The sequence below is a fragment of the Lissotriton vulgaris genome, chromosome 8 (assembly GCF_964263255.1).
Source record: "Lissotriton vulgaris chromosome 8, aLisVul1.2, whole genome shotgun sequence".
Lineage (NCBI taxonomy): Eukaryota > Metazoa > Chordata > Amphibia > Caudata > Salamandridae > Lissotriton > Lissotriton vulgaris.
In genome coordinates, this window is record NC_141696.1 from 1357000807 (window position 1) to 1357025387 (window position 24581).

The following is a 24581-nucleotide window of genomic DNA, read 5'->3' on the forward strand; positions in this document are numbered from 1 at the left end:
TAAAACAAGCATCACATCTACGACCTTCTCACCGATGCAAAACCAGACATACTATTTGTAGGAACTGGGTTCGCCAGGTCCACAGGGGTAGCATGGACCGAGCCGGCAGGCACCCGAAGCTTAGGTGTAAAGTGACTACACAACACACTCATCCACTGAGACAATAAGTGCACACAAGGACTGAGTCCACACCATAATTGACTTGATTCAAATAAATAAGTTTTATCTTGAATTATCTTGAATTAGAATCAGAGCAGTCAAAAATCACAGCGGTATTAACTCATTGCCGTTACTTTAAAACACAGGTTTTGCATTTCTCAGCAATAAATATGTAAATAAATAAATAAATATTAAATAACGGTAGGCCTGGTAACAGCCTTACTCCTAGTCAGCACCTGCAAAGAATTTCCTTCTCAGACTTTTAAATAACATCTCATTGCTCAGCAGCAGTCACTAATGGAGGGTAAACATTACCTAGCTGCAAAAATAAGTAATTTATCAGCAAATAAAGTGCATTTCATCAGGCTGGAATAAAGCAATTCAGCACTTAGATATGAGCATTTCTTTTGGTCATGATAGGCAGGACATGACTCATCAGCTAAGTATGACAATTCCCTTAGCGGTCAGGCCACCACAGTAGAACAACCATTCCCCTGCTAAGGGGTTAACTTTTCTTACGGCTCCTGCCCAGTCCTCAGTATCTCTTGGGGCCAACGGGGCCCAACTATAGTCTCCCGCGGGGAGGGTGGACTTGGAACCTCCCTGGGGGTTTACCTCACTTCTTCGGCCCCTGTTCGGGCCCTTGCGAAGGGTCAGCACAATGTAAGATGACTCCCGGAGGCGCACTCTTCCTACCGCGCCCTCCGGTGGTGTTGTGGGCTCCCGGGCTCCTTTTAAGCCCTCCGGTGAAGTCAGGGGTGCGCAGGGGCTCCGGTCGTCTCTGCGAGCCCCCCGCGCAGGTGTCCGCTCCGGTCGCGGTCCTCCCTCAGAGCCTGCAGGGACCGGGGACCAACAGGAGGCCAGGGTGCGCAGCGACCGCCAATTGCTGAGTGGCTCACGGAGCACAATTTCAGGGACCCAATCACGGCACGGCAGGGGCGGAATTACACCGCTGCCCCTGTCACGTGACGCTAGATCCCGGCTTCAGGCCTAACGAGGCCTACTGCGGCCTGACCAGATTTTACGGCGGCCTTCTCTTGGCTCTGGGGGCCGCCGAGGGGATGCAGAAGGCAGCACTGGCATCGCGGAGAAGGCGCCAGGCTGCAACGATGACAGTAAGGCTCAAAGGCTAAAGCAGAAGTGCAAGAGCGCTCGACAGAAGTGCGACCAGGGGGGGGGGCCCAGCTGAGAAGCATTAAGTGGTCAAAGTGCTCGGTCCTCGCGGCGCTTTAGGGCAATTTACCATCACGCCTCAGGCAGCAATCTCAGGGCCCACACATGGTATCCACGCAGTAGCGCTTCTCAAAAGGGGCACAGCGCTTGCCAGTCAGCAGTTCACAGCGCCTCTCAAGGGGAATGCAGCGCTTGCCAGTCAGCAGTTCACAGCGCTTCTCAAGGGGAATACAGCGCTTGGCAGTTAGCAGTTCACAGCGCTTCTGAAGGGGAATACAGCGCTTGGCAGTTAGCAGTTCACAGCGCTTCTCAAGGGGAATACAGCGCTAATACCTGTTGATTCCCCACAAGTCCTGTGGGCAGTAAGAAGGTCTTCTTGGCGCTAGCTGGATCCTGCGCCCTTGGTAGAAGTTACTTGAAGAGATGGGGGGGGGGTGGCGAGTTAAAGGCTTGTCGAGTTTCCTCAGTAAATCACTTCAGGTGGTCCCTGGGTTCCCCTCCTGCTGGGCCAGATCAGTGGGCTAGTTCAGTGTTCCTCACACAGCTTGGTGGACAGCGCCTAAACCCTGTCACCCCAGTGGCATAGGTTCCTGACTAGGCCCTACCGCCTAAGTCTCCTGCGTAGGTTCCCCCAGGTCAGTGATGCCCCAACTACTCTCTCTGGAAAGTTTCCCTCCCTTTCCTTATATAGCGACAGTTGGCAGTGGCAGTTGGTGTCACCTCCCCTGTTCTGGAAGGTTCCAGGAGCTTCCCTCATTCTAGCTATGGGCAGGCTGGCAGGCTGGCATTGCAACATTGTTTAAGGGTTCCAGCCAGCTCCTGGCTACTAGAGTGCGCCTAAAAAGACCACGCTGCAGTAGCAGGGGTCAGTGGCAGCCATCTTAAGGGAAGAAAGCACCTGCACCTTAGCATTGGTAAGCAGTGGGAAAGTGCCCAGAGACCTAAGGCCAACGAAAAGTAGGTGAGAAAAATGAGGCAAAAGCGAAAAAAAATAGGGAAGACCACCCTAAGGCTGACAGGTCTAACACTATTCATAACCGAATCATGGTTGGTAGAGGATATGGCTCCAGTCCTGCATGAAGCCATTCCTCTAGGCTATCAAATAATCACCCAAAATTGTATAGCCCAAAAAGGAGGTGGTCTAGCTGTTGTATTCAGGCAAACAATACATATCACTAAAGTTGACAACATCTCCATAAAGAATTGTGAGGCTCTTCTAACAAGATGCAATCCTACACCGTCTTCCACCTGTAACGTCCGTCTCCTTTACAGACCTCCACCTAGCAAGGCAACATTCCCAGACACACTTCTAGACACAGTTTCAAACCTGATAACAATACACTCCAACCTATGCGCTCTGGGTGACCTTAACATTTGGTTTGATAAAACCAATATGACCCATCCAAAAACAATATTCGCCGGCCTAGACGCATTGAATCTGCATCAGATTGTCCACTAGCCGACACACACTGCTGGACATATCCTAGGTGTCATTTTTGCTAATACTCAGGGCCGGACTGGGAACCACAACTGGCCCCGGCAGAGTGCTCGGCCGGCCCCCCCTCCCCACTCGGGGGGTGTGGGGGGGGGGGAGGGGGATGGTTGGAGGTGCCACCAGGCTTTTTGCCGGGGCCGGCTTTAGGCCGATTTTGGTACAGGGCCGATTTTGCAGCTATGCTGCGGAGGCGACCTTGTAACAAGGACGGCCCCCAGTGGCCAAAACCGGCCTCCACCCGTGCGGCGCACCGGGGGATTGCCCCGTGCCCGCTATGGCCAGTACAGGCCTGCTAATACTGAACTAGTTACCTTTCAAACTATAACTCCAGTCACATGGTCAGACCATCACTTGCTTGCGTTCCAACATAAAACAACACTAAGCGACTCACCTAAAACTACCTTACATCCTCCACATATCGGCCGTGGAACAAACTCAATTTGGAACACTTGGAAACACAACTAACATCCAGTATAAATCTGGAAACCATAAATTTTGTTCAGAATCTATATGAGTGGCTACAGGAAGCTTTTGACATCCTGATACCACTCAAACCACACAAATGAACAAAAGAAAAAAAGTGCCTTGGAGAAACATAGAAATAAAAGACATAAAACAACAAATTAGAAAGCTGCAACGTACCTGGCTCAAAACAAACGCCAAACAAGACAAACTTCACCTACAGAAAATTAACAGATTATATAAGTCAGCTATCAAAAAAGCTAAGAAAAGGTACTATTCAGACAGAATTTGAAACGCTAAATGTGCAAATAAAGAATTCTATAAAATACTCAATGAATTTCGAAAACCAAATTGCCTAGAAGGAACTCATCCTGTTACTCAAGATTTCACAGACAAACTGGCAAATCATTACACGGACAAAGCAGACATGTTGGACTTGTACTTAAAACAGAAACAAAGCACCAGCACTAACCCTTGTACAAAACAACTATCCAAGAATGCTCTAATCAAGCCTCTCCGTTCCTTCCAACACATCTCACATGATGAATTTATGGACCTGGTCAAAGCAAGCAGGCCTGCCACAAACTTTCAAGACAATTCTTTTAACAACCTCTGCTGCCATTCCAGTAAGAAGAATCATCAACGATTCCTTAACTACTGGAATATTTCCAGAAGAACTCAAAAAGTCATACATACATCCTTTACTGAAGAAAACAAACTTGGACCCCCTGAACCCTGACAACTACAGACCCATTACAAATGGACCTTTCCTGGGCAAACTGATAGAAAGAGCAGCGTTCGCCCAGATGTCACAATTCATTGAAGGGAATGACAAACTTTCAGATTTCCAAACAGAATTCCATCCGGGAAGAGGCTCTGAATCTGCCCTCCTTGCCATCTGGGATGACCTAAAGAATATAGTTGACCGCAACAGGGTTGCTGCGCTACTCCTCTTGGACCTCTCAGCTGCCTTTGACACGGTTGACCATGACACTCTGAAACAAAGACTTTATGACGCCGGCATAGAGGGAACTGCTCTAGACTGGATCGTGTCCTAGCTTCGAAACAAAACTAATGTCATCCATACTCCACCTTTCTCGTCCAAACCGTACTCAACAAAAGCAGGGGTCCATCAAGGTTCTATCATCTTGCCCATGCTTTTCAACATCTACATGAAGTCTTTACCAGTACTGATCAATAAATTTCACCTCACGTGCCACAACTATGCAGATGACACGCAAATACCCCTTCAACGGAATGCCTCAAAGACATTGGAAAATCACCAATTTTCAGCTGTCTCAGAGCCGTGGATCAGTGGATGACTTGGAGCCATCTCAAATTGAATGCTTCAAAAACTGAAATATTCACTGTGGCGATCGGAAAAATTACAACCCGCTTGCCGCATGGCCTGATGAACTGGGATCACTGCCTAAAGTATCGACGGAAGTAAGAAACCTCGGAATGACCATGGAATCCAAGCTGTTGATGAATGCCCAAGTGAATAAACTAGCAAGATCAAGCTTTGCTACTATAAAAACACTGCAACAAATTTTCCCTCATTTGGGATTTCCACACAAGGTCTAAGCTACGATCTCCCTTGTTCTGTCCAAACTCGATTACGCCAATAGCCTCTACCACGGATCACCTTTAACGACCATGAAAAGACTATAAAGGATTCAGAACTCGGCTGCCAGACTACTCTTGCATATCAAACCACGAGACCACATCTCCCCTGCCTTGAAAGCCCTGCATTGGTTACCGGTTGCCAGAAGATCCACGTTCAAGCTGCTTTGTATTACCCACAAAGCAATACATGGAATAGGACTACTCTTCATCAGGAATAAAATCACCAAACACATTCAACAAAGGAACATCCTGTATAAAGGATCATCTCGCCTCAACATCCCACCATACAAGTAAAAAAACATGGGTGGCACATCCTTCTCTGTTCAAGCAGCCAAACTATGGAACTCTTTACCCCCCAACATAAGATCCACTGATAACCACCTTATCTTCAGAAAACTACTCAAGATTTGTCTCTTCCACACATAAGCACCATACGGAAACAGAAATTTACAGCATATCCCTCTGTATATAAGCATTTGCTTTCCCTGTGGATATGTACCTATTTTTGTGTATTATGTTATCAAACATGTAAAATAATGATGTTGTTAGGAGAAAATAAAAAATAATAATAATAATATTAATCATTAAATAAAAATCATCTTTGGTCTACATGTACATACTTCCATTGTGCATCTATGTACCTTCTGATGTACTTGGATCTGTGTGTCTGTTACTTTTCAGCTGAAAAAGCATATCTAATGCACTACCCTATTTCTCATCCTGTGCCTCTATCAATATATTTAATCTAAATATACTTACTTCCTTTATGTATCTATATACTTTCAATGTACTTATGGATCTATATATTTACCAATTGTTTTCTAATTTAGCATTTCCAATGCACTAGTCTATTTCTCAGCCTTTACTTCGATCAATATATCTTCTAGCCCAACCTTCTGACTCATCTCAAACTTCTTTCTACTACTCCTTCCAATGCACTACCCTATCTCTCTTCCTATATATCTATCAATATATCCTCTACATCCACTCTCTCATTTATCCCAAACCACTACTATGATCGCCAAAATAACCCTTTCTAGACTCTCTCCTGCTCTACCCCTCCTTGCATCATCTGACACCCTTTTACTACACCGATCCCCTAAAACAAACCTTCTAAACTCTCTCCCCAAAACTCCTTTTTACTCATCCAAAAGCCTCTTCCTACTGCTAAGACCTGAAAAAAAAGAAACCCTTCACTTTTTTATCCCTCCACTGTCCTTTTCAATCAAAATTAACAGACTAACATGTTCACTTCTCAAATTCCATATTCAACTATACTAATATACTGCCCAAATAACTGAATAACATATCTACTACTCAAATTACTTCATGTTTATACTATACTAATTTTCAACACTAATCCTCTATGGGTTCCGGAGTGGCGTGCTACTCGCCAGAAAAGTGCTTCAACAGGGGTAACAAGTGCTATATGAATGCAAATCTTTCTTCCCCTTTTATCCCTCCGCTACCCTTCTCACTCCAAGTAACAGACTAATATCCACCACTGAAATTACCTCATATTTCACCTTATTAATTCACCACTAATCCTTTATAGACTTCCTGAATGCGTCAACAAGTGATAAATGAATACACACTTTTGTCCTCCTCTATCCTTCTGTTATCATTCCAAATCCAAATAACTGACTAACATATCCACCACTTGAAATGTACTTGCATGTTTCACTATACTAATTCAACACTAACCCTCTATGGGTCCCGGAGTAGCGTGCTGCCAGCTGAAAAAGCGCTTTGACGCCTTGTCAGGGGTAGTAAGCGCTATATAAATGCAATTACAATACAATATGCAGTCATTGATTGGTTACACCTAAATCTCTCTTTGCTGAGAAAAACTCTGTTTGCCGCCGAGTTTGAGTGCATTCTCGCTTCTGTGTGGGCGAGGACACCTCTTGCTGGATTAGCACAAACACTGCAATCTGTGGATGTTTCAAGTATAGGACCACTGTTGGGATCCTCAGAGTCACTCAATTTTCTTTTGAATATTAGTAATAAACAGTCACAGAATAATTGGTCTATTCTATTGGCCCAGCAAGTCAACTCTCAATTTATATGGTTTACAGAGCACCTTGTTCCTGAGCGTAGCATCCACCAAGGGATATAGTAAGAAGTATGGGGGGCACAATAGAACTAGTAGAAACCATAGTGGCAACAAGTAGAATATCATAAAAGTTACGATATCAAGGGCTAGGCAGCATAATAATGATGGGTGGAATACTTGAATTAGTCTGAATTAGCAGCCATTCTGAGACACATCCCATTCCACTGATCTCCTTTGTATGTGCCATTATAGACAGAGCTCAGCCGATTGCAAGTCTGTCCCTCTTCTGCCCCAGAAAGGATAGTCCTATCCGAACTGCTAGGCCACCTCCCCTAATGAATAGGAACACAGACTGCTCCAGCCTGGTTTTGGCGTTCATGGGCCTCATCAGAGCGGTGCAGCTATAGTCTAGTGGCACGCCATCGCGAGCAGCACCTCTGGGTATAGTCCTGCTACTGAAGGACACTTCAGTGGAATGGTAATGCACATACTTCTTTGGGTTCAAGGTGCAGCTCCCTGATAAGGCTCAAGAGGTAATAACCTAAGGTTACTAGTGGTCCTGTTCAAAGGAGGCATGAGCCTGATTTCTACGTAGTTAGTACCCTTTTGTAACTGCACAGATAAGCTAAAACAGTGTCATGTAATATTACTATGTTAATTGCCGGTTGTTCATATCGGTTTACTTATTTCCGTTGACCACTTTTTGATAACGGAGTCGCTTTAAGTAATATAAGTGTGCCAAGACATGGGTCTCTTACTCTCTGTGCCATAGAACCTCAAACTACATCTGACTGACGAGGTCTAAGAATGTCAAGACCAGGCTATGGTTTTTTGCGTTCCTGTACATAGTGTATATGGCCCAGTAGTTCACGCTGGTCCTTTCCGATCGGGGTAGGGCCAAGGCTGGTTTGCATCTGGTTGGTCCACTTCTATAATGTCAAGACAAAGAAAAACGGTGGTACAGAATGCACCAAAAGTGGTTCAGATTAATTCAAGTATCTCAATTGATCAGATTTAATTAATGTCATATGATGCCTTCAATAAGGAACCTGCTAAATAACGGTTATGCAGAAACAGTACTGTTCTAAATGGCTTAACTTTTTAAAATAAAATGTTGTTATACATTTTACACTATGAACATCAGGAACCACAGTCAAATTTCTTTCAGCCATTCCCCTGTATAACACCCACTGTCTATTGGTGTAGGTTATTTTATGACTGTCAGACTCATACCATGGGCTGTCTGAGGATGTCGCTAAAGATTGATTCTAAATCCAGTGCCCCTTGATGCACACGGTGGTGCTATTGACCAATTGTTGGTGGAAGACGCTATCAGTTGTTAAAACGAATAACATTTGATTATTTTTAAAAAAACTGTGCCCCTTATATTCACATTAACCACCTTTCACAGGGCGTCCGCTCTATAACGCCAGGTTCATACGCTTCAAGGTGGACATCTCAAAGTGTCTCAAGAGTATGTGGTCTACATCTCACTCGAGGGCTCATTCTCACACACTTTATTTTCCAGCAGTCGATATAGATCTCAAATCTCCGCCAGCTGGCAGTTGATTACACACACATTAGAGAGCACCTTCCTGTTTTCCTGAGTTCTTATCCCGGCATGGCATCTTCAGAACATATAATTTATCTTACACCACTCCCTTCCCTGAAGTGACTTTTACCTTTGCACTGAAGTCCCTGTGCGAGAGAGTTGAAACACATATTACACCGTTTGAATATCAAGCTCCGAAATCTGTAGCAGTTTGTATTGTTTATATTGTTTTTGCCGCCTGTGCTACATTTAAGGATTGTTTCCAGAGCACAGCTTTACTTTTTTTAGGTCGAGCTTTCGAAACCTGTTGTATATACTTTGGTATATACTTCTGTGTGGGCTTACAGCCCACCCACTGCTTTTCATTTATTTGTTTGTGCCCTTTAAAAATTCTTGCTTGTTTGCTAGTGGTCAGTTCTTCCTCTTTGTCCCTCATGTTTGTCTTTTGTTTCCTACTGCAGAGAAAGGACCTAGTACAGTATCTTTACAGTTTGGTTGTTTACCTCTTCGCGTAGGGGACAATGTTTTATTTTATTTCCTGCTCCTGTAAATGTTTTCCTGTGTTCAGCTTCAGCTCCCGTTGATGCTTGTTTCTTTGGTTTCTGCACAGCGGCATGGGAAGGCTCTCCTTCGCACCGCTGCTTCCACTGCCTTTGGAATTCCAGGGTGATTGAAAACAGGCTTGTAAATGTTGTGGCTTTCTTTTATTCGCATGGTGTCCGCTTTCATATTTCGCCATTGTGCCATTTTATCGCCAAAATACAATTTCTTACGGGGCATGTGTCTATCCTCCGGCACTCCCAGGAGCACAAATCAGGAGTTAAGCGGAATCTCTTCTTCTAGTATGTCCCCCAGTTCTTTCAGTATAGTCAACCAGTATTGCTAGATCACTTAACATTTCCATAGGTAGTGGTGGAATGACCCCTCACATGTTTCGTCCAAGGGTACACAGGTGAGAAGTGGGATGTTCCCCATCCTCTGCAACCTGTCTCATGCTATATAAAATCTGTGTAGAATTTAAAGCTGTATCAGGTGGAAGCGTGCCTTAATGGCCACCTCCCAGGGGTGAATCCGCACTGCCTCCCAATCCACATCCTCCATATCATCATGCCTTGTTTACAGTGTTGTCGGAGGTGTACAAAGCCATCAGGGTTGGTATTGAGGAGGATATTGCCCCTTCCTTCAGGGTCCTGTCAGCAGGTGGATGTCTAGTGGAGACACGTCAAGCAGTGAAGACACGTCCACAATCTCTGCCCATAAGGCATGTCAAAGCTGATTGTATTTTTAATGTTGCATGTGTGAGAAACCATATTCCTCTTGTAAATAGGCAAATAATTTGAGCTCCTCATCAGCCATCACATTCCCCAGGCAGACTATGTGTTGCATCTGTCAGCCTTGGGATGGTCTTCCCCCCAACCTTTTCCCTTCCTCCTCAACTTTTTGCCTTTCTCCTCCATATTTTGCCTTTTTCCTCCATTTTTTGCCTTCCTTCTCCGTTGTTTCTGATCTCGATTTTGCTGGCATTAGGACTCTGCACACTTTACCACTGCTACCCAGTGCTAAATTTCATGTGCTCACTCTTTAAAATGTGGTAATATTGGTGTATCCCCATTTGGCATATTTAATTTATTTATAAGTCCTTGGTAAAGTGGTACTGCGTGTACACAGGGCCTCTAAATGCAATGTTATTACTGGGCCTGTAGCGCTGATTGTGCCACCCACCTCAGTAGCCCTTTAAACATGTCTCAGGCCTGCCATTGCAGAACCTGTGTGTGCAGCTAAAGACTGCCATTTCGACAAGGCAAAATAAACCTTCTGCCAGGCCAAAACCTTTCTTTTGAATACATCTAAGTCACCCCTATGGTACGCCCTCAGCACCCCAGAGGGCAGGGTGCAATGTATATAAAACGTAGGACCTGTACTTTTAAGCTTTACATGTCTTCATAGTGAAAAACGCTAAGATTTGGTTTTCACTACTGCAAGGCCTATCTCTCCCATAGGATAACAATGGAGTTGCCTTATTACATTATATAATTGTAATTTCTAAATAGGAAGGGGAAACAGTTCATTTTTGGTATCTAAATTACAGTTCTGAAAATGGCACTTTTAGAAAGTTGCAAAAACAACAATTGATGGACTGAATGCAGACCAATGTCAAAAATTCACCCCATTACCGAGATCTGGGCCTAAATCCATTGTTGTTTTGCTCACCATTCCATTTCAGTTTGAACCCAGCCATATGCAAATCAGTCTTGACCCTGTGCCCAATGGGAACAGTCAAGCCCAAATTGCCAGGCTAGGTCCTCCCTGGAATGGAAACAAGCATCCTAGGACCGGTTTCGGGGTATCACCCCTCATCAGCCGGGATAGCTTGACTCCAGTGGCATGGAGAGCATGGTACCCACGTCTGGGCACTCGTGGTGGCAAATGCAAAAACAGCAATTGATGGACAGAATGCAGAACAATGTCATACATTCACCCCAGTACAGAGATCTGGGTCTAAATCCATCCTTTTTTGCTCACCATGCCTTTCTAGTTTGAACCCTGCCATATGCAAATCAGCTTTGACCCTGTGCCCAATGGAAACCATCCAGCCCGAAGTGCCCGGGCAGGTCCTCCCTGGACTGCAAACAAGCATCCTAGGACCGGTTTCGGGGTTTCACTCCTCATCAGCCAGGTTAGCTTGACTCCAGTGGCATGGAGAGCATAGGACCCATGTCTGGGCACACCCTCCCACTCCGGGCGACAAATGCAAAAGCAATAATTGATGGACAGAATGCAGAACAATGTCATACATTCACCCAGTACAGAGATCTGGGCCTAAATCCATCCTTTTCTGCTCACCATGTCATTCTAGTTCAACCCAGCCGTATTCAAAACAGCCTTGACCCTGTGCTCAATGGGAACAGTCCCCTCATCAGTCAGGATAGCTTGACTCCAGTGGCATGGAGTGCACAGAACCCACGTCTGGGCATACCCGTGGTACTCGTGGTGACAAATGCACCTTCTCCCACCTTCCAGAACCGGGGCAAAAGGGTATAAAAGAGAGACCTCAGACACTACCTATTCAGTACACTTCTGAGCCTGTGGATGCTCAGCCAGAAATAAGGACTTGTGTGCTTCTACAAGGACTGCCACTCTGCTGGTCTACTACTCTGAGAAAGCTACTGCCCTGTTGTGTTGACCTGATGCCTTCTTGCCTGGGGAGGAAGAACTGTACCTGCAGCCCATGCTTAACCTCAAGACCCCAGAGTGACTCAGAGTGCTAGACGGCTGGTCCCCTGATATTCAGCGAGTTCCTGGCCTCCAAATGATGCCGCTAAGGTGCTGGACCCTTGGTGTGGCTCAACGGGCTATTAAATTAAGCTTTTGTACTCTTTGCGACCATGGCAGGCCTGTTTGCACCAGAACCGAGCCGCTCTCATGGAAAATCAGTGGGAGCCACCACCAGCCAGTCTCTTTACGCAGTAGCATAGTCAGCCCAAACTGGGCCTCCAACGCAAACCTCTAGCCTGCACCCTGGGACATTGTAGGAGCTGACCCTGGGGGTAGCAATCCCGAGGGCCATGAATGGCTCAAGAAGAGGGCTGTGTGGTGCCCCGACTTCTGTTTGCATGGGCTGGCATGAGGAGGTGGTGGTCCTCAGAGCTGAGAACAGCCTGTGAAGGGGGCGCATGGACCGACCCCCCTCCTTAAAATAAATAGTCCCAGGGAGGTAGTGGTGAAATGTAAATGTAAATTGATACTTGTTTAGCGCACTACTCACCCGCAAGGGTCTCAAGGCGCTTGTACGAAGAATACCATTGTGGAACCCATCCTGGCTTTCCCTGTGAGGCGTCCACTCCTGGGCACCCCCAAGGTGGAGGTCAGGCATCCTTAGCGTTGTGGGGGCCGTTGTGGAGATTAAGCAAGCTATTGCCCAGAGTTGCAGAGTGGGACTCCATGATTGGAATAGGCACCGAGGCGAGAATTATCAGGTCTGTGGAATTTTGAGCCCAAGATCCGCCGAGGCGGGGAATTGAACCCTGGTCCCGGGCTAGACCTCTGCATCAGGGTCTGCCGCTCTAACCATTGAGCCACACTTCTCCACATGGTGCCCATGCCCCCCCTGCTCCATATTTAAGTTAGCCCCAGGAGGTAGTAATCCCGGGGTGGGGTGAGGGGGGGGTTGCGGCTCCCCATTCAATTGTTTTATAGCCCCAGGGAGGTAATGTTGCCCAGGGTTCAGGGGGGTCCGAGCAGACCCCTAAGCACTTTATTTGTAGCCATGAGGAGGTGGTGGTCCAGAGGGCTCGGGGGTCCACTCTGTCCTCCCTCCCACATCAGTTTTCATTTGGGGCCCGGTGAGGTGATGGTCTCCGAGGTGGTCTGCACGCCCCCGCTTACTATTAAAATTGACCCCGGGGACTTAATGGTGCCTGGGGCATTTTTAAGCTCTTGTAGGGTGCTCATGTGCCCCCTCAATTTTTTTTTATTACACCCTGCATGCCCCTGGGACCTGGCCAAACCGGGGGTACAATTAAAACAAACACGGGAGCCTGTATTTATCCTTCTCCTCCTTGCCAGGATGTCCAAAGCTGCCATTGGGAATCATCTTGATGCATTTTGGGGGTATGCTTTTTAGTTTGCACCTGTTACTGCCTAATCTGATTACATTGTAATAGCATTTCCTAAATGCCCATTTCGCTATTAGGAAATTCTATGGACTTGAGGTTAGGAAACCTCAAATATGAAATAGATATTTGCGACTTCCTATTTTGTGAATCCCAAAATGCGATTTCTACTGGGATGTCAAATAGGTCTTTGTACATTAGAAAAGACAGTTTTGTATTTCTTAACAGCCCAAAATATCGATTCGGACTGTTAAGAAATGTAAATTCCTTTTGTAGATACAGGCCTTAGTTTCAACGTTCAACAAGGAGATGGGCGGTAGGAGTCACATTCAGTTTTCACCTTACCCGGGTGTGGCGCAGATATGGAGGGTAGTAGAGATATCCCTTGGTATGGGTCTCTTCGTAGATTGCTAGTCGGTGAGGTTCCATCAGAGCTTCTAGTCTCTTAATAATTTGTCCTGTCACCCTTTGGGACCTGGAGTTTCCCTATTACTCATGGCCTTCAATGCCTTGGGTGTGAGTTCCCCTTCCAGCATCGCTACCATTTCTCTGTCCAGCTGCTGGTGTGCCAGCCTTCTCAGGAAGTGCTCTGTTTATGCTTCCTCCCTATGCGGCCTGATAATATTACTCCACATCCTGGGCTATCAGCACTGGGGTAAGTTTATCCCCTGTGCTGGTGACAATATATCCCCCACCCATCTGACTTCCTCCTCCCTGCGATTCAAAAGGCATCGAGCCTTGTCTCCTACTTCATAGAGCTTCTGTTGCACCACATACAAATGGCGACAGGCCTCCTCCTCCACTGTATGGCGATACTCTGTCTTGGTCGTCTTCAAGAGTCTGCTTGTCGCCTCCTAGCCAGTTGCCACTTTAGGAGCTGTACCTGCCTGTGCCATTTGCCACTCTAGGAGCTGTACCTGCCTTTCCAGCTCTAATATTTTACCATGTCTATCATGCGTCTTACAGGCTATCATCCTCTGCAAATGGTCTTGTGGGACCGTTATTAGGGTTCCCAAACTATCCCTGAATGATCCACCATATCTTTATTTTTTTTCAAAATACACTGTTGTATCTGCTCAAATCTGCCTGACCACAGCTGGGTCCTACATTTCCCTGGTGATGAGGTGCTATTGGGGATTAACCGGTCACCCTGAAGCTCTCAAAGTAATTAACAGTGGTGAGTAGTCCGAGATTTTCCTGTCCAGGTACTCTGACCCCTCGATTGGAGGCACCAGTCCTGTTGGGATGAGCAAGAAGTCTAGTTGTGAGAATGTCCCATGGGCCCCAAAGTAGTAATATTAGTCCACTGCAGTGGGACGTGTCAGCCTCCACACACCTGCTAGCCCGTGCACCGGGGTGAATTTGGTTAAACGTATATAGGGGCAGTCTGCCCAATCACTGTTGTGACCTATCTACAGCAGTACATCATTCCAGTCAGCCCTCCCACCAGAGGGATTGTACGACCTGCACCTAACAGCATTGGTCCTCCTTTATCCATCGCTGCCTGCTGAAGCTGAGGTAGGGCATAGACATTGATGAGCATGTGGCCCTATGTATCCCTGGTTCTTCCTCGCTAGGAGAGCGAGCCTGTGAGAGCCCCTTGTAAACGCTGCATGTCCTAGTGATACATAGCGGTCTCTTCCCAAGAACTTGCACTTGGTGCCCAAGTGGTGTGTTTCCTGTAGAAAAACTACATCCGGGGCTAAACATTAGATGTCCTAAGGGACCACTCCCCTCCTGATCTTGTCCCCTTGAGCATTTTAAATCGATTAGGGTTACCTCCTCCCCCATCATGTGGTCCTCACTCCTGCGCCCTTTTTGCCTCACCCCTTTCAACATCCCCCATGCCCTAGAGAATCCCTATTGTGAGTTTCTGCCATTCATTTAACCATCCACAAACTACAATGAAGCCCCCCCACTTTACATTTCATCTCTGTAAGTGAAAAAATGCTTATCGCCAACTCAGGAAAGGTCTGTCGCCCTTCCACCCCACAAGCTCTAAAACCAACTTTAATTTAGGACAATGTTTTGGATGGCTATGTGTTGTCTATAGAGAATCTTCCAGAAGGGTGTTGTTGGTATTGTCCATGTCCACCTATCCCTCCTCCAGTCTACCTAGACAAGAAAAGTGTATATCAGCTCCTCCTCAGTGTGGTCCAGGATCCTGGCGCCACTCAGTGCCCTATAGTTCTACTGGCTCTCATTGGGCCGGTCAGGGCGATTCAAATAATGACACCCACTGTCATTGGGGTCACCTCGGTTCCCAAGCCAAAAGGGTCCAGTGCAGAGTCCGCCTCAGAGTCGAACGTGACGCTTCAGGGCCCCATACTGGCTGTTGTTGCGGAATCTTGAGGTAGCAATTTGTCTCCACTATTCTGTCCCTTTCTGTTCTTGCCTGCAACATTTCTGCCCCCTTCTCCTGCTCCAGCCATCTCCAGATATCTTCCGGAGTCTCAAATACTATGAGTCCTTATTGACTACCCGAAGTTTAGCTGGGCATAGTAGTGAATATGAGAGGCCTAGGTGTCTATTTTTGCTTTTATTTAAAAAAATGAGTCACCCCTCCTGTGGACGTGCAGCATGAAGTGAGGTAAGAGGTGGCCCTTATTGCCATCTTCTGTTCAGGAGCGATTTGACCTGGTCTTCTGCAGGATCTGGTCCCAGTCTCTAATGTTCAGCACCCTTGCCATCACTGGTCCCAGAGGTCTCCCCTGGGCCGGCGAATGCCCTGGAACATGGTTCGCTCTTGAAACCAAGAACAGGCCTGTTGGGGGGGCGGGCAATGTATACATTGCCGGTGAGCCATTGCTCCTCATAAGGTTCTGGTGATTTCCCCTCAACCTGTTCAGGTAGGTTGTTCATCCTTATATTGTTGCAGCGGGAGCTCCACCGTAGAGGCCAGTTATAGTTCAAAGTACTTTATTCGGTTATCATAACCAACAAAGCCCACAAAAATAAAAAAAGTGTTTATCACATTAAAAAATATTAAAATGTTCTAATGAGGTTAAAAGTGACAACTCTCCTTCATATAGAAAAGATCAATGCTAAGTTTTACATTGCATTGTGAATCACCGGTCCGAAGCCGTTGCGTAGAAAGTCACTAATGTACGGTGCATATGAAGATCAGTTGATGCAATGCCAGGGAGTGCAAATCATTCTAACTCATCTAGTTCGCTACAGTGCAAGATTGTCAAGGCGCAGAGAAGCAATCAATACAAAACCAGGGGGTGAAAAATATACATAGTGCACAGTGTCAGTTGTAAATAGTGCATAGTTAGTAAAATTATACACATTTTCGCTCTTAGGAAAGCTAAATGGTATAAGAATTTTGCCTACTTGTACAATACCTTGGTCAGGTAACGGCTTACAGCAAACACAACAAGGGTACAGGTGTTCCGTTTCAAGATCCCCAGGGAAGTTAAATAATGAGTCACCACATGTTCAAACACACTAGCCAATCCACTTCAGGCAAGAACCAAGATGCTTTGTGCAGAAGAACAGGACATTTTCCACTGCTTCAGGAATCAAACCAGAGGCCAGTTCACACTGCTGAGCCTTCATTTTCCCATGGTCTGGGGATCACCAAGCCCACCGCATACTCCATCCCTGTGACCCTGGAGGCCAGTGTCCAATGGTCCATCCTGAGCAGTCCCAGATCTAGGACTACTCTTTCTATCTTGGCCTCTGAGGAGGATTCCATGTCCGTAATGGCACTCAGGATCTTCCACAACTGGTCGGCTTGATTAGCCAGGGCATTTCCTATAGACCTAAGCATGAGATCCCCAGCCCTCATATCACCATGCTGAAGCTGGGCTTGGAGTCCTTTCACTTTGGGGTCTTGTTCTCCATGTTTTCTGAAAGAGAACTTCAATCTATGAATCTGTATTCTGGTTCTCCTCCACATCTGTGTTGCTCCTTTCTGTGGCCCCTGGTCGTTGTGTCCCAGCTCCCAGGCTGCTCTCTTCCTGTCTTCCTTAGACCCATTTCTACATTTAGCTGAATTGCCAACTGTCCTGCCCATGAGTTGCCAATCCTCATTGTTGCTTCCTGGTCGAATTGCGCCCCAGGAAGGGACCTCTGTTGGCTCACAGCAGGTGGGCAGGGTAATCTGTGCCAGTGTCAGTAGGGGGCAGGGTCTTTTTTGCCACCATTCCGGGAGCTACCTCCATTCTGGGCCTCCGGTCTCACATAGTGTAGGAAGTAAAGTAATGCTGTGTAAACACATTCCACACTGCATTCCCCCTGCCTCCACTCCTCCGGCACCCAGTTTACCACTGCGACACCCTAACCGTCCTGATGGAGAAAGCGTCAGTTCAACAAACTCAACGGCATTGCTGCTTTGTTGATTTTAAAGTGGCCTTCAATCGCGTGACCCGGGGCCTGTTGTGGCAAAAACTAGAGTTGTGGGACATACCTTCGACCCTTTTACACACTACAGTCCAACTCCACTCGGAAACATGGATCAGAATCAAGTTGAGTGAAGGCTCCCACGTTTCCAGGAAGATTGGAACCAAAAGCGCTGTCAACAGGCCCGGACTGGCCTTTGCAGGCACCGGGCAATCCCCCGGTGGGCCGCAAGGGTGGGAAACGGTTTTGGACCTCTGGGGGCCGTTTTTGTTACAGGGCCAAAATCGGCCCTGTAACAAAAGCGGACGAAAAGCAGCCATGGTCACTCCCCCCCCCCCCTCCCCCCCTCACCTCTCCGGGGGGCGTTCTGGGGCGGCCGAGCACTTTGCCAGGGCTGGTTTTCGTTCCCAGTCCGGTCCTAGCTGTCAAATAAGGCTGAGTGCTGGCCCCCCTCCTTTTTAACCTGTTTATATCAGACTTATCCCCATTACATGATCGTGTTAACTGCCATCCCCCTCAACTAGACGGAACCCGCATCAGCAACCTGCTGTATGCAGACGATTTGGTGTTGCTAGGCCACACAAAAGTGGGCCTACTGACGCTACTCGATGAACTGCTTCCTCATACAACAAGAAACTCTTTAGAGCTGAATTTGCTAAAAACTAAAAATCTTCTTTTGGGAAGCAAAAGAGGCCACACGGAGGGTGGTACTTCAATAATGCAAACCTCGAATCAACATCTTATTACAAATATCTGGGAATCATTCTCGACACAAGATGTTCATTCGTCAAGCAGAAAGAAGCATTATGGACCAAAGCTTTCCCATTAGAGGCCGCCGCTGCGAAACTGTCAAAACAGCTACTTGGCCCAAGCCTAACCCCTATGCTGAAAGTGATGAAGGCTAAGATAACCTACTCTCTTTCGTATGGGCACAAGATCACAAAGGGCACACCAAGTATTTTACTAAATAAACTAACAATCAACATTTTTAAACACGAGTTTCGCCTGCCAAAATCAGTTTCGCCAGCCCAAGTTCGACTTGAACTGGGTCTACTAGACCATCATGGTGTAGAGGCTGGTGCATTTATAAAGTTTTGTAACAGACTGCGCCATGCCCAGGAGGGCTCCCTGGAGGCCAGACTTAGGCAGGAAATATCGAAAAACCACGCCAGCCAGAAGTATCAGCAACACCTGAATCACAATTTACAATTACTTGGAGTCAAGGAATTCTGGCGAACAAACCCCTCTCAGCCGGTGCTAAAGGTTGCCATCAAGAAGAGCGTCAGGCTGTGGTCCTTTCATTCAGACAGGGCAACTCTGTCAAAAAGGAAACACGCTTGGGCAGTAATTTCCGATTTTGAACTAGGCGTCGAGTCGCCCTATTTATCAAGCACATTCTCACTTTATTGGAAGCAAACGTTTTTAGGTCGAGCAGACCTACCCTCAATGCGTGAGCATTGAAGGTGTCTGCTTCAGACCTATTGTGGCCCGTTAGTGAGAATGCTGGGAATGAGGACACCAATCTGTTACGAGCTCGCAGTTTTCACCGCGGGAGCGCGCGTCTGATCTGCGCATGCGCAGAGTCCCCGCGCATGCGCAGAGTAACTCACAGCCCTTGCATAGACGCAGGCAGGCAGCCCCCACCCCTCTGCATGCATGCACACACAGGCGAGCGCATGCACACGCAGGCACACAGACACTCGCTCACACACACACACACACACCCCTCCCCCACAGTCACACACACGCACGCACACAAAGCCCGCCCGCCCGCCCGCACTCGCGCGCGCACTCGCTTTCCCCCGCCTCCCCCCTCCCCCCTCCCCCGCTCAGCAACCCACTCACCGGCTTCCTTCGTGCGGCGGCTCTCCTCAGCTGCAGGGCCCGGCAGCAGGATTCTTCTTCCTTCCTTCGGCACCGGGGCGCAGGGTAGGCTCCTGCCTGCTCCGGTGCTCCAAACACGGCGGCTCCGTCCAATCGCGGCTCTTCCGTGGGAGGCGGGGTAGGCTCCCGCCCTCCTACTTCCTGTTTCCTGTTGTCGCGCCGGCCTGCCTGACTTCCTGGTCGCAGGCCGGCAGAGTGACGGAAGGCGGTGACTTGCGGTATTTATTTACCGTACTGGATGCAGGGTTGTCTAAGAAATGTTGCCTCAAAGCACGTCTTGTTGCTGCCTTGGCCCCTCGGTGGAGTGCACACAGAGTCCTGTTCTCTGGGACCTCGAGCACGTCACGGGGGTGCCCTCCAGGAATGGGGTGGGGGGGATACAGGCATTGGAAGTGGGCGCTCTGACCTCTTCTGTAGCGCCATTATCAAGCAGGGCCCCCACTGGCTGCACAGCACGAGACGACGCAGAGGCGGCAAGTAAGAGTATGCTTTCCATGTAGCGCGCAGCCTGAACTCCGGCGCCTTAAGGCACTTTCGGTGTAATGTCTATGGAATGTGATGAAATAAGGTGGCAGCGGTCAGCGCCCTGCGTGAATGAGCAAGCTCCTCCCATTGCATGTGCCCTGTGGTCCTTACCCTGTCTGTGCCCAGGCCGTTCACACTCTGTCCGTGTGCTCTCAGCCATGGCTCGCTGTCCACGCAGCGGGTTTGCATTTGCCTCGTGCTCCCCACCCAGCATGTTATACCTCACTATCTGCACTTTTGTTCCAAGCGCCTCTCTTGTTTTTGTTTGTTAACTCTTGATTCGAAAAACAAAGAAAAAGCTCTTCATTAGGAGATACAATGCCTCACCCCCACTAATATAGTTATGTTATTGTAGAATCCGACTGTCCACGAGAAACGATGGCGCGGACTTCGTTATAATGCCCATCGAGCGTGTGATGTTTTGAGGCAGTGCCCGTAGGGGTGTCGGCCTTGCTGCCTTCCACAAATTGGCTGTCTGTAATTGCTGATATTGTCTTCTAGGCACTGGAACGCCACTGTTTTTGTTGTGCCCCCTCTGAACTGCACGGCTTCCTAGAAAATGCAGTAGCCTTAGCCCCTTTCGTCATGTTCAATGAAGAAAACGTCCCATGGAGTACTGTTCCTTGGTAAATTAAGTTACGTGTTTGAGATAATGCTCGAGTTTAGTTTGATTTATATTGAAGCATGTCTTTCAGAAATAATGAGCACACTATTGCAGTGCCAGAATAAAATGTATCATTCATGGAGCTTTACCGCTCACATCTGCTCTACTCCTCCCCTCCCCCTCCAAGAGAGCCTCCCTTCAGATACAACCCCGTCGCATATTGTGAGTGCCCATCTCGTTCTTTGACCTGGATTTTTTTTAAAAGGCGTTGACCATCTGCCAAGAGCCTTCTTTTAATGTCAACACTGAGTCCGTCTGCCCTTCTCGCTTTATTATGGAAGTCATCCTTCCTGTTACTCTGATTATTTTACTGTATCCAACGATGGAATCTTACCATTCGTCGTTTTTTTCAGGGAGGAAAGGGTACTCTATTTTCACCCAGCAAGCATTATCCCTCGAATTGGAGTTTGGATTTTTTATCTCGGATTGAAAAACGAAAAAACGATTTACATGTAGTGTCTACTTTTTTAGATCTTTCTGAGCCATCGCGCACACAACCAAAACACATACACAACACCCCCACACACACAACCCCCACACACACCCCTACCCACAACACACCCCCCACCCACAACACACACCCCCCACCCACAACACACAAACACCCCCAACCACACACAACCACCTATCCATCGCCCTCCCTCTCTATCGCCCTCCCTCCCTCCCTCCATCGCCCTCCCTCCCTCCCTCCATTGCCCTCCCTCCCTCCATCGCACTCCCTCACTCCATCGCACTCCCTCACTCCATCGCCCTCCCTCACTCCATCGCCCTCCCTCACTCCATCGCCCTCCCTCTAACTATATTTCAAAAAATTAAAAGCCATTGTTATTTGTAATATCAATACATCTAAGTCACGTAAATACAACACATATTGCATTCCAAATGCTATAGGTGTCACATTTGCGAAAGTTATAACTATTGGCATTGTAAATGACATAGCTATTAATTTCGCTATTTTCAAAACCAACACAGAAATAGAAAAATTGTCATTTACAATACCAATAGCTCAAACTTTCCTAATGCGAGACCTATTGCATTGCAAATGCTTGTTAGCTCTGAGAATGGGTGACTGGCCTTTTTTAAATGAATGGTGCAGTTCCGACAATAGTATCAAATGCAGGATGTGTGGCTATCATAGCTGCCTTAAATCTAGACACCACCATGCTGAACATTGGGCTAACCAAATTTGTAAACAAGGCATCAAAACTGTTGGGAGATACCAGTCCTGCCAAATCTCCCTCACCTCAGTAGGGCGGCATTCACACCACAGGCTCAATAACAGAACCCTAGACTGCCAATAATAGCCAATTAGAACCTGGCTTCCTAGCTGTTTACAATGCTTTTTAGGGTTTTAAGCAATTCACAAGTTTTGTATTTTTTATTCAGTGGTCTTTTTTACGAATGAATCAAATGTGTTTTTTAAATTGTAATGGTTTTAATTAATCAAACAATAAATTCTTGTTATTAATACACTGCAACATCCTCTATGACTCCTACCAGCGTGTGGGCTCTGACCCCACTTCGCCTGGTCTGTATCCTGGTTGAAATGTTCCAGAGCCTGTCCTCTCTGCGGCCAGGAGCCGCCAATAGTCCATTCCAAAAAGGACTTTTTCACCGCAGATCCTCTCTCTGCCGGCCGAGCAGCCCCTCCCCCGGTGAGGCAAGTTCCACCTTAGCACGGGCCCCAAGTGGGTGAAGGCACGCCAGGAAGAGCGAGGGGTGTCCCTTGGCACTTGGACTGATTTTCTCCATCAGGCCCCCAGTGCCTCTGCTCACGCACTGCGGCTCAGCACCCCACCGCCATCTTGGTGAGCGTCAGTCTTGTTACCAACGGCGGCTCTGCAGCAGCTCCACCGCTGCATCCCCTCCAGCAGGGGTCCCCAGCAGCCCTAGACTGCCTCCCCAGGGCACGGGATGCTGCAGAGGGGCTGTAAGCAGGCAGGATATTAGACCAGAGCAAAGATGGGCGACAAGAGCTCCAAGTTGAGCATTTTACACCATTTTGATCTTGACCACGCCCCTCTATATTAATATTTTTTAGCTATCAGGCTATTTTATAAAAATAAAATGTTAAGTCATTATGAAATAAATAATACTCTTAATGTTTTGTATTTGTTTGAGGACTTTCAGCACATAGGGTACATTCAGTACATGGTTTATGATGGCTGTTATACACTGAGAGAAGTGGTGGGGAATACTGGGGAAGTGAAGAAGTTTTTTTTCTTTTTGATTTCAAAATAACCCTGTCCCCTTGGCTTAAATAGGGGTTGCTCTTTTTTGTTTGGTTAAAAAACTAGCAATGAAGACTTCTATGGGGCAAAGTAGGCAGTGGTATCTTTTTCTAAAATACTGTGGTATGCTCCATCTGAGATGCTTGGTTAATGGAAACATATGTATATTACTAGTTGTTCAAGATCAGTTTGTTGATTAGATAAAATAATGCATTTTGGGGCTTTGTCTCCTGCAGAATGTCCAACTTTCCCTATTAACCGAGAGAGGTATGGGAGAGGCAGTACAAGAGTTTGTGGACAAAGAGGAGAAAGATGCGATAGAAGAACTGGTGAAATTTCAGGTGGAGAAAACTCAGAGGTTCCTTAAGGATCGACATATAGACGCGGAAGAGGACAAGATTGACGAGGAGGTAAGTTGTAAATCAGTCTGATGTCAGGCAAAGCCACAGGGACATTCTAAATCACTCTGCTGTTAGACAAAGCACAGAGTCTTTCAAATACCGAGAAAGATAATGAGTGAGAAAAACAAGAGAAGTGGAGGAACTGCGTTGGAGACTTGAACAAAACGGGGCAGAGCCAAGACGTAGTGGAAAAGGAGGTGGTAGACAGAGAGAACCATAAAGGGAAATTACTGTATTGAGTGATGGTGACAGAAAAGGGAAAATGAACAGGGGGAAGAATCCAGAAAAGAAATGTATAGCAGAGTAAGAGACAGTTACTAGAGTAAAGAGGAGCTGATAGTATGAGAAGATCAGAGTGATAAAGCAAGTGCAGAAGATTTTCAAAGACAAGTAATGGAGAAGGCTGAAAGTAACATAGTTTTGATATTGTGGGGGGATGGAAGCAAATGGAAAACAAAACTGCTCATAAGCGGAAAACTCTTCATCTAGCTGTAAAATATTTGGAAGGCGCGGAATTTCCTACCCATGTGATATAATATCCTAATCCTCATAGAAAAGTAAGACAATGTACAACTATGTGATTTAACAAGTCTTTTAAAAAGTGCTACAAGGTCCTAAGCAGGTTTAGAGCAGTGTACAATATTGTGCATATTAAACCCTAAATCAAATTACTGATTTGTCATTATTTTATTTTGAATAAAAAGCTAAGGCAGATATGCTTATTTCATACAGTAACTTAACTTTAAATAAGGGGACTCAAGAACAAGCCTATTGTTCATGGGCTGTTTTGCAGCATGCAATTCTTCACAATTCTCTCAATTTCACAAGTAAGTTCTCCTTGCAGGAAGAAAACTTCTTCTGCACAAGGCACACCAAGTGATATATAAACGGTAGGATAATGGTTCAAACCATTAATGACAATGTGAACACATTTAAACTCAAATTATAGCCCCAAAAAACATTTGAAAAAAGAGACATGCAAGAAAAGCTTTTGACAAGCAAACGTATGAAATACATGGATTATCAAAGGGAAATCTCACATGCATCTCCCCCCATGTACAATTTTCATCATGTCTTAGACTACATGAAGGGTGGGTATGAAGTAAAATTAAAAAAGTGTGTGATCTTTATCAGACAGTAGTCTTTAACAGCCTTATTGGTTGCAGACATCCGTCTACAGGGGTTAGACAACTTGCTGTGAGAAGTTGGCCTGATATATAATGTTCACTATTCTAGTGAGCACTTTGTATCAGTCCAAACAACCCTTATTGGTGATTGGTTGTAAGTCAACCGTAGACCAGCTATCCTAGTAGCATGGACAAGAGCAGTCTTTAGGCTAGACTCTAGAGGGCGTGTTAAGCCAGCTGTTATACCATCACATATACCCCTTGAA

At 46.7% G+C, this 24581-nt stretch overlaps 1 protein-coding gene across 1 annotated transcript in view; it reads left to right on the forward strand.

Annotated features, from left to right (window-relative positions):
* Positions 1-24581, forward strand: part of MRE11 (MRE11 double strand break repair nuclease) — a 468980-nt gene that overhangs the window by 281447 nt on the left and 162952 nt on the right. Inside the window, exon 13 of the mRNA XM_086935305.1 lies at positions 23024-23197. Within this exon, the coding sequence (XP_086791431.1) occupies positions 23024-23197 (174 nt within the window). The remainder of the gene's footprint in view (positions 1-23023; positions 23198-24581) is intronic.